This window comes from Leguminivora glycinivorella, chromosome 18 (genome assembly GCF_023078275.1).
Source record: "Leguminivora glycinivorella isolate SPB_JAAS2020 chromosome 18, LegGlyc_1.1, whole genome shotgun sequence".
Classification (NCBI taxonomy): Eukaryota; Metazoa; Arthropoda; class Insecta; order Lepidoptera; family Tortricidae; genus Leguminivora; species Leguminivora glycinivorella.
In genome coordinates, this window is record NC_062988.1 from 13,041,754 (window position 1) to 13,056,149 (window position 14,396).

Below are 14,396 nucleotides of genomic sequence, written 5' to 3' on the forward strand. Positions count from 1 at the left end.
AATTTCTAAAAGAAAGACGTGCATATGTAATGGGTACAAAGCAACTCCTTAATTTCTTAAAACTATTGATTTTGATGGATTTTGATATTAGAAACCACAAAAGGGGAAACATTTACATGAATGAAGTGTTGTTCAGGTTCAAATGTTGGTCAGGTCGACTTGTAATTTAAGAATTTTAAAAATGTAACTGAATCCCAATGGAAGAATTAAAAAAAAAATACAAAAGCCAAAGGCATAAACGTGCCTACGATGGAGTGAGCTCTTACCCTTGATTTGAATGTTGCCGGGTTATATGGTTAGGTGAAGGAATACCTAAGAATATAAAAAATACTTAAGTCTTTTTACCGTATCTCAACATCTTTTCCCCTCAATGTCTGTTGTGCATATCTCCAAGCCGATACGAATGTTACAGGCCTTTCTGATATTTCAGAAGAGTCGTCTGCAATTTCGTCTAGAACTTGTTTGAGGGCCGCTGTATCTTTTATCACAGAATCGAAGGTTGAGGAGAACTTCAGAAATATATGTTGAGAGGGAGATGTAGTGTTCCAATTTTGTATACTCTGGAAGATAAGAGAGTAGAAATGGTAGACCAAACAGGAATTAAAGGAAAAGTAGAATTTTAACCGTTCGGGGATGCTAAGCCAGACACAATAGAAAAACGTCTAGATAGCCAATTTGACCTTTGCCAAATTTCGTGTCACACTTGCGCGAGAAATCACACGTGCGACAAAGGGATCGAACAAGGTTCCATCACGGTAAGTGCTCCTTAATGTGCAACTGGCGTACCCAAAGTTTGCGTAATTGCCGAATTTTGAAGGTACGGATTAGTTTTACTGCAAACAGGTATAATTACATAATGGACTTGCGAGTGACTTACAAGATTCGTCAAGTTCTTCTCATTCAGATACTCAATCCACTCCTGCTGGAAACTTCTATCTAAACACAGCACTGTCTCTATTGCCTCCACGGCTTCTTTGGAGCTGTCAGTCAGATCCAGAAGTTCGGTCAGACTGTTGGAGCAAGGCCAAGGGGATCCGCGTTCAGTGCTGCTATTATAGGACCTACCTGGAATAGAGCATCTAGATAAAACACAAATTTAAAATCTGTAATGTAAAATTGTTCATTTGAGATCTCCAAATAATTGGAGTGTTCAAAAGAAAACTTATACTTTAGGTGTAGGTAACTTTAATATTTCATTATAAATAATTTCGCATCCTACACCTTTTATATAAGTACGTCCATGGTTTTCTTCTTGAATGTAGGTAAAATTTTAAGAGAGTTAAAATATTTTTAAAAGACGATGAATGACAGATTTTCCAATATAATTGTCTGTGCGAGTTTGGAAGTCATTATTTCATTATGTTTAGTTTTTGAAACTCACTCAGGTAAATAATGTAGCAAAAGGAACTCACATCAGTATTATCAGTGGCAAGAATAAGCGAGGCATCGGCGATCAAATGAGGTAGATTAGGGATCAATCGGCGAATAACCTGCACCGTGGTTGGAGGCAGATCTGAGGTATAAGATTCGTTCCGTGACAGAACTGAAAACAGAAATTATTTTTGATTCAATTTTATTACAAATAAAGATTCTATATATGGAGTTAGACTAGAGATGGAGGTTATGGCAATCATGAGGCTGGTGATGAGGAATGCTGGTATTGATGATTATGAAGATGCGACATGTAAAAATGTTAAAACTGAATTATTTGTTATAGAGTTTTTTACAAATAGAAACAGAAGTGCACAGTCCGATAACAATTATAAATTCCTTACCTGCAACGACTCTAATAAAATCTTCAGCTACCGCCAGAGGACCAGTAAGCATGCCGAAGCTGCCTTTCACTTTCATCCATCCTTCGCTGGTCAGATTAAAAATCTCTCGATCCAGTAGATCCAGAATGCGAAAGCCAAACTTAAGACTGAAATAAAAGCAGTGGATTATAATGACTAAATTAATATAATTGGTGCAAATATATGAACAGGCAAAAAGGGTACATTTTTACACCTTGTTTGCGCTGGTGACAGAGATGCTGAATGAAACGCCAAAGTATCTGTTACAATAACAAGGAAGAATGATAGTGTTAACGATTAACATAATATGGCTAAGCACAATAAAATTATTTGGTGCGATATTGCACAAGTTAAGGATTAAGATGAATACCTTAAATGCAAGCTTCTTTGTATGTTTTCTTTTCCGAACCAAAAATTCTTTGCATCATCCAATAACACCTGAAGTTCCTTCTGCGTCTCTTGATCCATTCCGTAGGTCTTAAACTCAAACAGATAAGTGTAGTCTCTCTCTAGAGTGGCATACAACTGTTTGACTCCGTTGATGAGTTGGGTCCATTTTACCTCGTCTAGCGCGGTATGTTTGGAGTTCTTTACCTTTTCTATCTGGAACAAAATGTATGCACTCAATTCTTAACAACGTTGTTTAATCTTGTAGTTCCACTGGAACTTGGTTTGATAAAAAGAGATCGTTTCACGATGACGATGTCAATTTGGCATCAGATGTTCTAACGCATTCGAGTAATAAATACATCGAAATAACATTTAGTTTACATATATAAACAGTAAATAGAGAATACAATACCAGAGTTCAATCACTTACAGCTTTTCCAATTGATGAGTTGCTTAGAAATCCTTTTTCGATTGCACTGGACATTTGACACAATGCAGTCACCAAACGGTGGCTGTCTACTGTTGATGGTGTTAATATAAACGAAGATGCTTTTTCGACTTCGTGACATAAAATGTCTTCGCTGTGTGTCGATAAAGATCTGTAAGTCTGAAAAAGTAGATTTGTAGATATATATAGATATCTAGCAAGCCATTCAAGAAACTAAGAGTATAATAGTGAAAGTGATCATCATCTATTAACTTCAATCGTCAACACTTCAGCTAAATGAGATACTAAAATTTCTGATTAGTTGAAACACCATTCATATTTTTTTGTGTTGTCGTAGCTAATGTTACTCGTAATTAACTCGTCACCAATACTACCGAATATTACAAAATTGTATCAACTGAGTCTGTTAATAATACGAGTATCTCTAGTATGTCTACAGTTTTCTATTTACTAAAAACTAATTTTATATATATTGCTAACTAAATTTCGTTTTTAACTTCGACATTTATTTTTGTTATATACCTACTAAGGTAATTTATTGTAATTCTTATAAATACTTGCAAGTACCTTTTCTTCATCTAAAGCGGTCAATAACACAGTCTTCAACACGTCCGGATACATTTCCTTCAGCCCATCCGTCACCTCTCTCGGCGTCGTTGAAAGCTGAGCGTTCAGCGCCGTTAACATAGTCGTTGCGTCAAGCAGGACTGGAGTTATCTTGTAGTCCAGGATTGTGTTCTGCTTAACTATCTCTTTCGCTAAAGCTCCGTGGAGGGTTATTCTAAATAAAGTTTAGTGTTTGAGTTCATTAAATATTAAGGCTATAACGAAACATTTTAGCGTATCTGTTGATCATTGATAAGACCGTTTTATAGCACTGGTCTTTATTATCTGCTGTCTAATTGTCGCGACCCATACAAAATGTCTGACATACACTGATGCTAATGGTCCAAAATATGAGATGTAATTTCAAATAAATATATTTAAATCCAACTTACAAAATCTGATTCCTCAAGCTAGTCTTATTCTGAAATGTTTCCAAAATGTCTCCGTTGTTCGTGCCGGCAAGCAGTGTACTCCAATCAACTTTAATTTTTTGCTCAGTGTTTATACTAGCCAAGGTATAGTAGAAATCTTTAAGAACTCCAAAATCTTTATCTATTGTGTAAAGTTGACTGCTCGTGTCTTTTCCAACGGTTTTCTGAATTAATAACGATGCCATATTGTTTATCTGAAAATATAATTTCTCCATGAGTATTATAAGTGAATACGAATACTTGTATTTGAAACAGATATATTTTATATAGAAATTATACTTACATTATCTCTAACGTCAAAGAAACCAAAAGATCGTATTAGATCTGAAATGTAGTTCTTCCAAGCATCACTGCAGAGCTTACTCTTGAGCATGTCTGCATCAGCACTTGATACAATAAAGAATCTTTGCAGCTTTAGTCTATCGCAAAATAGCTGGTTAGGGAAATTCACTTTAGACGTAAATACCTGTGAAATAGAAATAGTCATACGGCGAAAACACAACATACGTATAATCTTGTAAGAATGCTAACCATACCACGCCAACATTTACATTAAACAATGATGGGTAGTTTTATTGATGTTCCTATTTCTCATGATAATTAATAATGATCTTTTGTAAAAAATATTAACAAACATTAGACTTGGTAAAACTTAGTTATAATATACTAAATATAATTTCCAGTTGCATAATATAAGGATAGCTTACCTGGACCCTCTCTGTATCAGCCAATGCTTCCAAACCCTTCGCTACGATTGGAGCGGGGATATCCAACAATAGTTTAAAACCTTCGGAGTTCCGCAGGGAAGCGTTATAGGCCACCTCTTCTATATGCAAGTTTGTAGAGACGACTTTGTGTGCTCCTTCGATAAGTTTAGTCAGCAAAGTTGAATAAAAGAGAACGTCTTGTTTTTGGTCATCCGGAATCCACTTAAATATTAAATTAGCGAGTTTTGATAGTCTAAAATGAAAAAAACCTTAAATTAAACATTTTGAAATAAATTATAGCTCGTATTAAGTACGATTTCTTATTGACACATTTTTTCAACAAAAAAATATAATACAGCTATAAACACATGAAACGTCACACATGTATACTTGACATAAAAATTCACTTACACATCAAAAACATCAAAGCCCGAATCTATATTATTTCCATCAAAATCCTGAACAGCATCATTAACGTCTTTAGAAACTGCTTTAAAATCATTATTACCGCCAAGTTTGTTGCCCACGTGCGTCAATAACAAACTTGATATGTCTTCCACAGTGGCGTTTGAATTTTTATTGGACAAGAATTTGTTTAGATATTGGATACCAACTATGGCAGCATCGACTAGTTCCCTTACTGTTTTGTATGCTTGTGTGTCGGCAAATGTCGGTTTAAATTGGTCCATGAATTTGGAAATTCTGAAAAATAATTCAATAATATTAAAACCTAAAAAGTGCAAACCAATGATTTCTACAATTTATCTTAAAACCATAAAGAGTGTCTACAAGTTCTTTTGTCGCGAGACTTTGCTCACTCACAAAATGTCGGCAGAGCAAAATGAGTGAAGCACATTCTTTACTAATGTACACACATACATACAATCACGCTTGTATATAAAGGAGCAGCCAGACCACATAAGTACTCAAGTTTCAGTGCGACTCTTGGCAATTATGGGGTGGAAAGAAAACGAAATTGTGACATTCTAGGGACAGGTTGCCAGCCTCTCGCCTACGCCACAATATAACCCGCATCCCACAGTCTACTCGTTGCCCGTGTGGACGGGCAATGTGTCTTCTGAAAGAAATACACGTCATCAAATAATTACGAGAGTTCTTGCTAATGTCAGCCTGGTTATAGCTCAGAAACTATTATTGTGACAGATTTTGCAATTCATTAGATTTATTAACGATACTTATACATTACTAAGATTTTTCATTGTTTATTAGCTATTTCTTCATTGTCTCACGGCAGAATAATATCTATTGTTTCTTGCAATTAAATCAGAAATATCGGAATAAAAACCTTGATTATAATGGATACTGAAGGAATACTGTAACCAGTTCAATGATCTCCAAGTACAAGTCGGATTTGTAATAACGAGGTTAATATAGGGTGTAATTTCTATAACTGGCAATATTTAAGAAGGGGATCGTATATCTGGTACAGAACCCAAAATAATAAATAACTGTGCCTTAATGTTACTCACATAGACGCAGAATATTACTAGCCCCTTTCTCTCCAATACTATCGTTGTCCTTGCAATAGTAAATCTATTCCTAAGTAATCTTGGATGCCACTTCTACATCAAAAGAAATTCGACATAAACTTATATTTTCGATAATTATTTTTGTGATCCCCAATCACATGTCAAAATGAAAATTAGCATATTTTCTACGAAACTTTCCCAAAATATTAACTACTAGCTTTTGCCCCGCGGCTTCGCTCGCGTTAGAAAGAGACAAAAAGTAGCCTAGGTCACTCTCCATCCCTACAACTATCTCCACTTAAAAAATCACGTCAATCCGTCGCTGCGTTTTGCCGTGAAAGACGGACAAACAAACAGACACACACACACTTTCCCATTTATAATATTAGTATGGATACCTACAAGGTCAGGTTGAAATAGCTAAACTCTTCATTCCCGAAGAACGCGGTTAGTTCTGATGGGAGGAAGCTGTTGATATTGGTCATCCGCAGCACTGCAGTCAACATGTAGCCGAGTTGCGTTAGCCGCTCGTCACCGCTTAGCTTTTTGTACATGTCACCTATCTGAAAATTAACCTCTTCATAAATTTAAAGAAAAAGTGAGTAAGGCCTCCAAGTGTAACGAGCTGGAATCGAACCAGCCCCTTGTTCCTCGTAGATAACTGGTTTTGTATGAGGAAAAATAATTCTTCCTAGCTAACTGGGTTATGAAATAGGATTTGTTTTTCTTTGTAGAAAACCATTATTTTTTGCAATTTTCTATAAAGATTTTTTTTTTCTTTTTGGATTACCCGGTTTTGAAATGGGATTTTTTTCCTCAAAGAAAACCATTATTTTATGCAGTTTTCTACGAAGATTTGTTTTTCCTCTAAGCTTAAAATAGAAACCTGCAAAAAATAATGGTCTACGAGGAAAAGAAAAATTTCATTTCATAATCGGGTAAACAAAGAAGAAAAAAATAATATTTGTAGAAAACTGAAAAAAAAAAAATGGTTTTCTACGAAGAAATAAAAAATCCTCTTTCATAACCCAGTTAGCTAAGAACAATTATTTTTTCTCATACAAAACCAGTTATCAAACTTGGTTATCTACGAGGAACAAGGGGAACCAGCTTCCTCTGTTTACCGGACCGATGCCTGAACCGCTTGGCTATTGGGTCACGGTGGAGTATAAACTCGCGGGTGAAAGTGCAAGTTGTACTAGACCACAGGTGTTTGTTTTACCATCTAGAATAATATTATCAATGCTGAGCAACTATTTTTACCTATTCAAACTCGAAATTTTCTATGGTGGTGGATAGTGTTTATTTTTCGCGATTTTGAGGTCGGTGCCATAGTAAAAGTTGCTAATTATACTCCGTAAATTATTGCAGGTCATTATGACAGTAAATAGAGGATTTTCTGCTTCTAATATAAAACTGTGGGACTTAAACTGAGATGGTACCCAGAAATTGAGAATTTAGAAAGGTAACCAAGAATATTTAAACAGATTACCTAAATATGTTAAATGCAAAACTACTTTCTGAATGATGTTATTAAGCTTTGTAAAAAATGATAAAGGTAAATGGTACTCACCATTTTTATATATTTACCAAAATTTACTTCTACAATTAGATCTAAAGTATTTTCCTTATATCTGTATTTGTTAGCGAACAAAGTTTTTCTACTATTAAACTTAAATGTTCTGCGTTGTCCATGTTCAGCGTCTCTACCAGAGAATTTGCGCTGCATCTGTTTATATTCCCTTTCATTATCTGTAAAGAACAAAATAAAATTTTAGTTTATTTGTCGCATCTTTTAAAGTTTTTTTTTTTTTTATTAGCCTGTTCTAGTGTCCCACTGCTGGGCAAAGGCCTCCCCTCGCTTCTTCCACTCAACCCTGTCATGTGCGTAATTCTGTCAGCTTTGGATAGAATGCGTTCAAGTCATCCCGCCATCTCTTTTTTGGTCTGCCTGAACCCCGGCCTGCACCCTCTTTTAAAGTTAAACTCCGAAAAATTCTACTAAATTAACGTTCAAAATTTGTATCACTTAGTCAGCCGTGCTAACTCTAATTTTCTACTTCTGATTTTATAACTGATGCCTAATTTAAATACTAGTAATTTGAATGTTATGTTGTAGTTATTGTATAGCTACATAAATATCATGAGTCATGACATAAGTTCAGGTCACTTTTAGGTTATAAATAATAAATGACAAAGAAAATATTTACATAAACTTAATCTTAAAATTACTTTCATTATTTTTTATCCCCCGGGCCCCGACGCAAAAACGACGGGGTGTTTTTAAGTTTGACGTCTGTCTGTCTGTCTCTGGCATCGTAGCTCCTGAACCGATTTAGTTTTTTTTTACGAATTGAAAGCTGAATTAGTCGGGAGTGTTCTTAGCCATGTTTGAAGAAAATCGAACCACTATGGGGTTGTTTTAAAATTTAAATTTTGTGAATAGGTTATAACGAAGGGTCTTAAAGTAGGTAACTTACACCTTGGAAGCTTAGTTCCGATCCCATAATGCTTTCAGCAACGTCCTGAGACACGTTAAATGTTGATGCTAAGTATCGTCTCACTCTGCCGGGGCTGTTGAATAGATCCCGGACTCTGAGACCATGTTCTAAAAAAGAGGTATACGGGTTGTGATTATTATATCGGCAATATTTAATTTTAAGGAGGTGCTAGTTGTACAGTAGCTGGTGGCTTAGCGGTAAGAGCGTGCTGCTTTCAATCTAGAGGTCGCGGATTCGAACCACGGCTCATAACAATGAGTTTTTCGGAACTTATCTGCGAAATGTAATTTGATATTCGCTAGTCGCTTTTCGGTGAATGAAAACATCATGAGGAAACCAGGCTCATCCCAAGTCACCCTTCGGGTTGGAAGGTCAGATGGCAGTCGCTTTCGAAAAACTAGTCCTTATGCCAAATCTTGAGATTAGTTGTCAAAGCGAACCCCAGGCTCCCATGAACCGTGGCAAATGCCGGGATATAGCAAGGTGGATGATGTTGGGTTGTATAGCAGCTAAAGGAAACGAAGCTAAACGTACTAGTAATAGAGACGAAGGTGGGTTCGTCCACGATGTCCGCGAGTGTGGCCAGCAGTTTCAACGCATCCGGGACTGTGGCCGCTACATTTAGCACCGAATCGTTGTATATTAGCGGTGTGAACTGGCGTTGGAGTTTGGTGAGTCTGTAACAAAGTGATTTATTAAATGTCTACTTAGGTATTGGTATTAGGTATAAAAGTTGGTCAGTTGATCAGTCCTGAAATTTATTTATAACAACTTAAAATATCATTTCTTCTATTAACTCTACGTGCCCAGCACGGGAAGCATGGTCGCGCGATTTTTAAAACACGGTTACAAATATAAATATAAAATGCTGATTTGATATGACCCAGCCCTCTGGCCATCAATAAAAAATATCAAAACTCTATTTTTTAAAACACTTATAAATATAAAAATTTGATACATAAATAAAACAAAAACTAAAAACCTAAATCTAAAGACCCTGAGGCATAGATGCTGGCAGCATTTCCTCGCTGAATCAAAATTCTCAGATCTGGACGTGTTTGGGCTCATTCTTCTCAGAATCACGAGCTGATCTGGTGAAATTCAATATTCGAGATTTATTCTGAAAAACGCCCAACAACATTACTGTTCTCAATGTTTTCACACAAAAGTGACTCAATAGTTGCAACATGCAAAACGGTTTAAATAGACAGTGGCGCCCCATTAATGTCTTTAACTACTAGCATTGAAAAGGCTAGTAATTCTGAGTAGAAATAGCATTTTTTTTTTCAAAAATATCACACTTCATAAAAGTGGCAAAAAAAAAAGAAATGCTCGTCTACTCTTTTTTGCCAGGCTGTACCATAACGAAATATGACGGTCATAAGATTGCGCACATACAAAATATGAGAACAAACATGCGTTTACTCAAGTGCTATTTGCTGAGGAAAACACTGGACATCGTGATATGCATAGACAATATTTGGTTTCACGTGTTGAAAGACATCTTTTCGCAAACTAAGTGGACACTTGGCTACAGCAAACAAATTTGACCAGTGACCAAACATCAAGAATGACGCGTACGTATAAATGTAAATATGTAGTAGAATATTAAATAATTTAAGCGAGGGATGAAGGACATTGTACAATTTGACTTTTTATTTTGAATTCGGACTACCCTGAACCGATTTTTTAATCTTAAGACACGATTCGCCATTCGAAAAACTGTACAAAACGACAATCTCTGAAATACGAGCGCTAGAAATTGGGAATTTAGAATAGAATGGAATAGAATAAACATTTATTCGTGAACACAGACAAGACAAAAAACACATAATAACATCAAGACAGAAAGTAATGAAGTGCCACGAAATGGCCTCATCTCAGCGTGTTGCTGGTGACTTCCAGCGCTGATCTTCCGATTTAATGGTACATACTGTGGTGTTTTTACGCACTAGTGGGAAAAGTGGTTCATTATATGTCAGATAAAACTTCGGAGGGCCACCTGTACTGAAAAACGTCGTACGATATACGTGCGAAAGGAAATTGGTAACTCGTGTCGATTTAAAACACTCCCTTCAGTCGTGTTTTAATTTATCGCCACACGTTTCGAACTTCATTTTTTACGCACTTGTATCGTAATTTACTATTTGTATGTAACAAGCGATTACAACGACATTGACGATCATTTTAATAGTTTTAATGGCCCTTGGCGTTCAAAGTTTCTGATTTTCATGTACTAAAAGAAATCCTTTTTTGACGTACGGTCTTTTCCTGCAACTAAAGTTGTATACTCACGTGGAGTTCTCATAGGTGGGTATTTGCTGGTACTCCTCCATGGGCCGACAGTCGTTGTTGACGTTGCAAATGAAGGACTGCAGGAAAGTGATCACGCCAGCGCTGGGCAGCGCTCGCGCCGCGTACTGACCTGACAATAGTTATTTGTTTTACAAAGAATGTTAAAGTAAAGTATTAACCGCACGTGCCAATATTGATGGTTTACACCGCGAGCGAAATGAGTGACAGTTCAAAAAGTGGACCATCTTAAGCGTTAGGGATGTTCGAATATTTGCATACGCATTGAACAACTTTGCGAAAGACGCATTATTTTAAACATTCGCAACGAACAAAATACTAACTATAAAACGAATCGAAATTAAATAAAATCGCATCAATTTATTTAATATTTACTTGGATGTCATCATTTATCGCGTAAATTCTACCAGCCAGCTAATTCGTACGGCGACATCAAGTTACTCGGCAATTTGACCAATGAAATTACATTTTTACTCAGCGGGTGGATAAAATGCAATTTTGCTATCTGTTTTATGAATAGCGATATTCGTAAGCATTTAACAGTTCGTGTGGTGCAAAGTGAATATTTAAGAATCTTACAGCGAAAATATTAGTGGCACTTGATTGATGATGCCCACACTGGGCTGCTGTAAATGTTATATAACAGTGTGGGAGCATCATTAGGTTGCTTTATTTAAAATTGATTTATTAAACTTTATATTTAGGAACTAAATAATCGCAATAAATACAGTATATAAATATGTAGGTACTGGGTGTGATTTTTATGTGATGAAATACACAGATTACACAGAAGCCAAAAAATAACAAAGTAGCCAATCCATAACGTCCATACAATATTGCCGGTTATAAAAATTACACTCTGTATAAGTATGAATTTATATATTTCGACTTTAATTTCTATATCGTATTCGAATCGGACCGAAAGAAACTGTGTAAGTGAGAGAGATCACCACGATTACCTTGACTTTATCAAAATTGCGTAAAGGGTTCGAAACGTCGGGATTATACGTGATTATTCAGAACGTGCATTCAATTTACGCGATTATTCAGAGTTTTATTTCATGAAATGAAATGAAATGAAATGAAATGAAATGAAATGAAATGAAATGAAATGAAATGAAATGAAATGAAATATTTATTTTCCAAGTAGGCATATTACAATGCGCTTATGAACGTCAAATAAAACTACGCCGGCTCTAACCCTACGCCTCAGCCTCGAGAAGATTTCAGTCCCCCCTCAGTTGGAGGAGGGTATCCACTATGGGACCGGCAAGAAACTCGGCGGGCCACTTCTTTTCAAAACATTACATCTTATATTTAACATGCATTAAAAAAAAAACAAGATACAATTTAATAAGCAAAAGTATTCATAAAAAAAAAATATTAACACAAGAAATTATACAAAGTACAAAGCTATTATGATTATTAATAAGAGATGTTAGAGATGTATAGAGTCTCTAAGTGTCAAAGTACATCTAAAAAAATTATACATGAAGAAAAAAACCGAATAACTAAAATAACTTTAGAGTTGTAAAAGACTCTTGTTGTCTTAAGCAAAGGAAAAAAAAATATATGTATACTTAATCTACTTTTTTCCTTGGAGATGTATATGGTCTCCAAGTGTCAGAAAGAAAAATAAACAAACAAGGACCGAACAGAGTGCCTCAACGTAATCTCATTCAAAATTAATGTTACATAGAATAGCATAGCCCCTATTAGCTGAAACAGACCGGTCTTCAGAAACAGCACCCGTTCACGAATATGGCGCGCATCTCAGCCATCGCCTCCCTCAACCTTCATTCATGACCTCGTATTTCTTAATGTCTTTGTAAATATTGCCTGTTCTTATAATATTTGCACGCCTGCAGGTAGACTGAATGCACAGATTTCTTTTATTTTGTAACACCTTGTCATAACTGTTTTCTATGCAAATAAATTATTTTAAGACGATACGGTAGGGGTCAATTCTCCATACAAACGCTCTCGACTATTTCATCTCTGGTTTTTGAAGATAGAGCAATGATTTTTTCAACACAGATTGTTATTATTTTTATCTGTGTCGGACCGTTTTGATTTTTTTGATATTCTGGTTTTTCAAGACTATTAGAGCCAATCAAAAATTTCCAAAAACGGCCTTTTTCATTGTGGCGCAAAAAAAGGTGTGATACTCAAGATTGGTAACAATTAACCAAAAAAGCTAAACGGTCCGACATAGATTATTTCATTGTTATTCAGATTCTCAAATTTCGTTCCGATTGATTAAGTTTTGAAGGAGGAAAGAGTCGAGAGCGGAACCTCGATTTTAAAGATTTTTTTGAAATATTATTACCAAGGATGATTCATCTAGGATTTACAATCTTCATACTAAGAATCGTACCTCGAATTTTTAGCGCCACCTATTAAATACTATCATAACTACATTGATGGTGCCTACAAATTATTATTTTTTTCAAAATGCGTATTGACATGATATCATGATATAAAAATAAAGAAATATGCCATTCGTTCTTATAAAAAATAAAAACACGCAAAAATATTTGGCGAAAATATGATTTTGGCCACCTCAAGGATGGCGATTTTTTAATCTCGCATACGGGATTTTGTCACTAAAATACCGGTTGAAAACGGTGACTTGCTTATTATTTTCTATGACAATTTTCTGAATTCCAACGCATGAGACTCAAAAATCGGCCTGCAGGGTGCGAAACAGCGCCATCTAGTTTTAAACCTAAGCCCATACATTTCAAAGGTACGCTTTTTTGTATGGGCTTTGTCAGTCCCGTATTATATCGTTCTTGTTACTAGTAATAAAACCAGTCAAATAAAAAAAATGCTGACATGCGGTAAGTAAGCATAATAATTATATGGTAAGCATTATGAAACTACAAACATTACGGTTCAAGGTCTCGAACTGGTCATCTGTGTGAAATATGGAACGAAGATGTTATGTTACTATTTTTCTCTAGAGACTTTTTGTTTATTCCTTATTTATAGGTTACTAGACTAGATATCGAATTTGGAACAATAAATGATTGTCTTCTGTAGTATTTGACATAAAAAACAATATTTATAGATTTTGGGTATTAAAAGTGTATGATGACTTAACGTATTTTCGATTAAAAATGTGTGTAATTTTTTATTTATTTTGGCCACCGAAAACGCTGTCAGCGATGTAGTGACGTCATCGAATTCGAACCTTAGGTCAGTACCTATAACACCTATACAGTAAATATGTCAGTGATTGTTTTGACATGCAGTCATGTCAAAACAATCACTGACATATTGAACTTTATGCCTTCATACTTAAAAAGTCAGAAAATGTTGTTTTCGAGTAGAATGACCTGTACCGTTACCATGGGCTGCCCAAGTGAGAGCCGTATTACTTTACTCAGAAAGTAAGTGAGTTTACGTTTGTTTACAATATATTGTGCCTAACTTCACTCCAAAGAAGCTGCTTCTATCCCTTTCTAAGTTTATCAATAAACGGAGAAAGAACTATAGGCGAATGCTACGCCTCTGGTGTTTTGTTTACGCGATGGAACTAAAATCATAAGTAAATGTAATTTACCTATCGAAATCTGTCAATATAGGGTCTACTGCAAATTTCGAAACATACGCACTGAGGGATTCTTCCTCTTTCACTTTATACTGATAAGAGTAAAAGAGACGCATGTCCACATTTCGATAACTTCGGTATTCGGTAGTAGGCCTCAAACC

The 14,396-nt window shown here is 35.5% G+C and overlaps 1 protein-coding gene across 2 annotated transcripts in view; it reads right to left on the bottom strand.

Annotated features, from left to right (window-relative positions):
* Window positions 1-354: 354 nt before the first annotated feature.
* LOC125235757 (retinal-specific phospholipid-transporting ATPase ABCA4-like) overlaps window positions 355-14,396 on the bottom strand; it is a 77,618-nt gene continuing 63,576 nt past the window's right edge. Inside the window, exons 1-14 of one of the 2 annotated variants that reach the window (XR_007178132.1) lie at window positions 8,346-8,468; window positions 7,439-7,617; window positions 6,268-6,428; window positions 4,787-5,077; window positions 4,376-4,628; window positions 3,952-4,134; window positions 3,630-3,862; window positions 3,199-3,412; window positions 2,614-2,790; window positions 2,164-2,396; window positions 1,776-1,921; window positions 1,413-1,543; window positions 878-1,065; window positions 355-560 (exon numbers count right to left, since the gene is read on the bottom strand). Coding sequence is in view for 1 of the 2 variants with exons in the window: in XM_048142340.1 (XP_047998297.1) it covers window positions 7,480-7,617; window positions 8,346-8,473; window positions 8,901-9,043; window positions 10,662-10,791 (539 nt within the window). In the remaining variant the exon portion in view is untranslated. Of the gene's footprint in view, window positions 561-877; window positions 1,066-1,412; window positions 1,544-1,775; window positions 1,922-2,163; window positions 2,397-2,613; window positions 2,791-3,198; window positions 3,413-3,629; window positions 3,863-3,951; window positions 4,135-4,375; window positions 4,629-4,786; window positions 5,078-6,267; window positions 6,429-7,438; window positions 7,618-8,345; window positions 8,474-8,900; window positions 9,044-10,661; window positions 10,792-14,396 lie in introns of those variants that run through there. The other variant, XM_048142340.1, reaches the window with a different exon arrangement.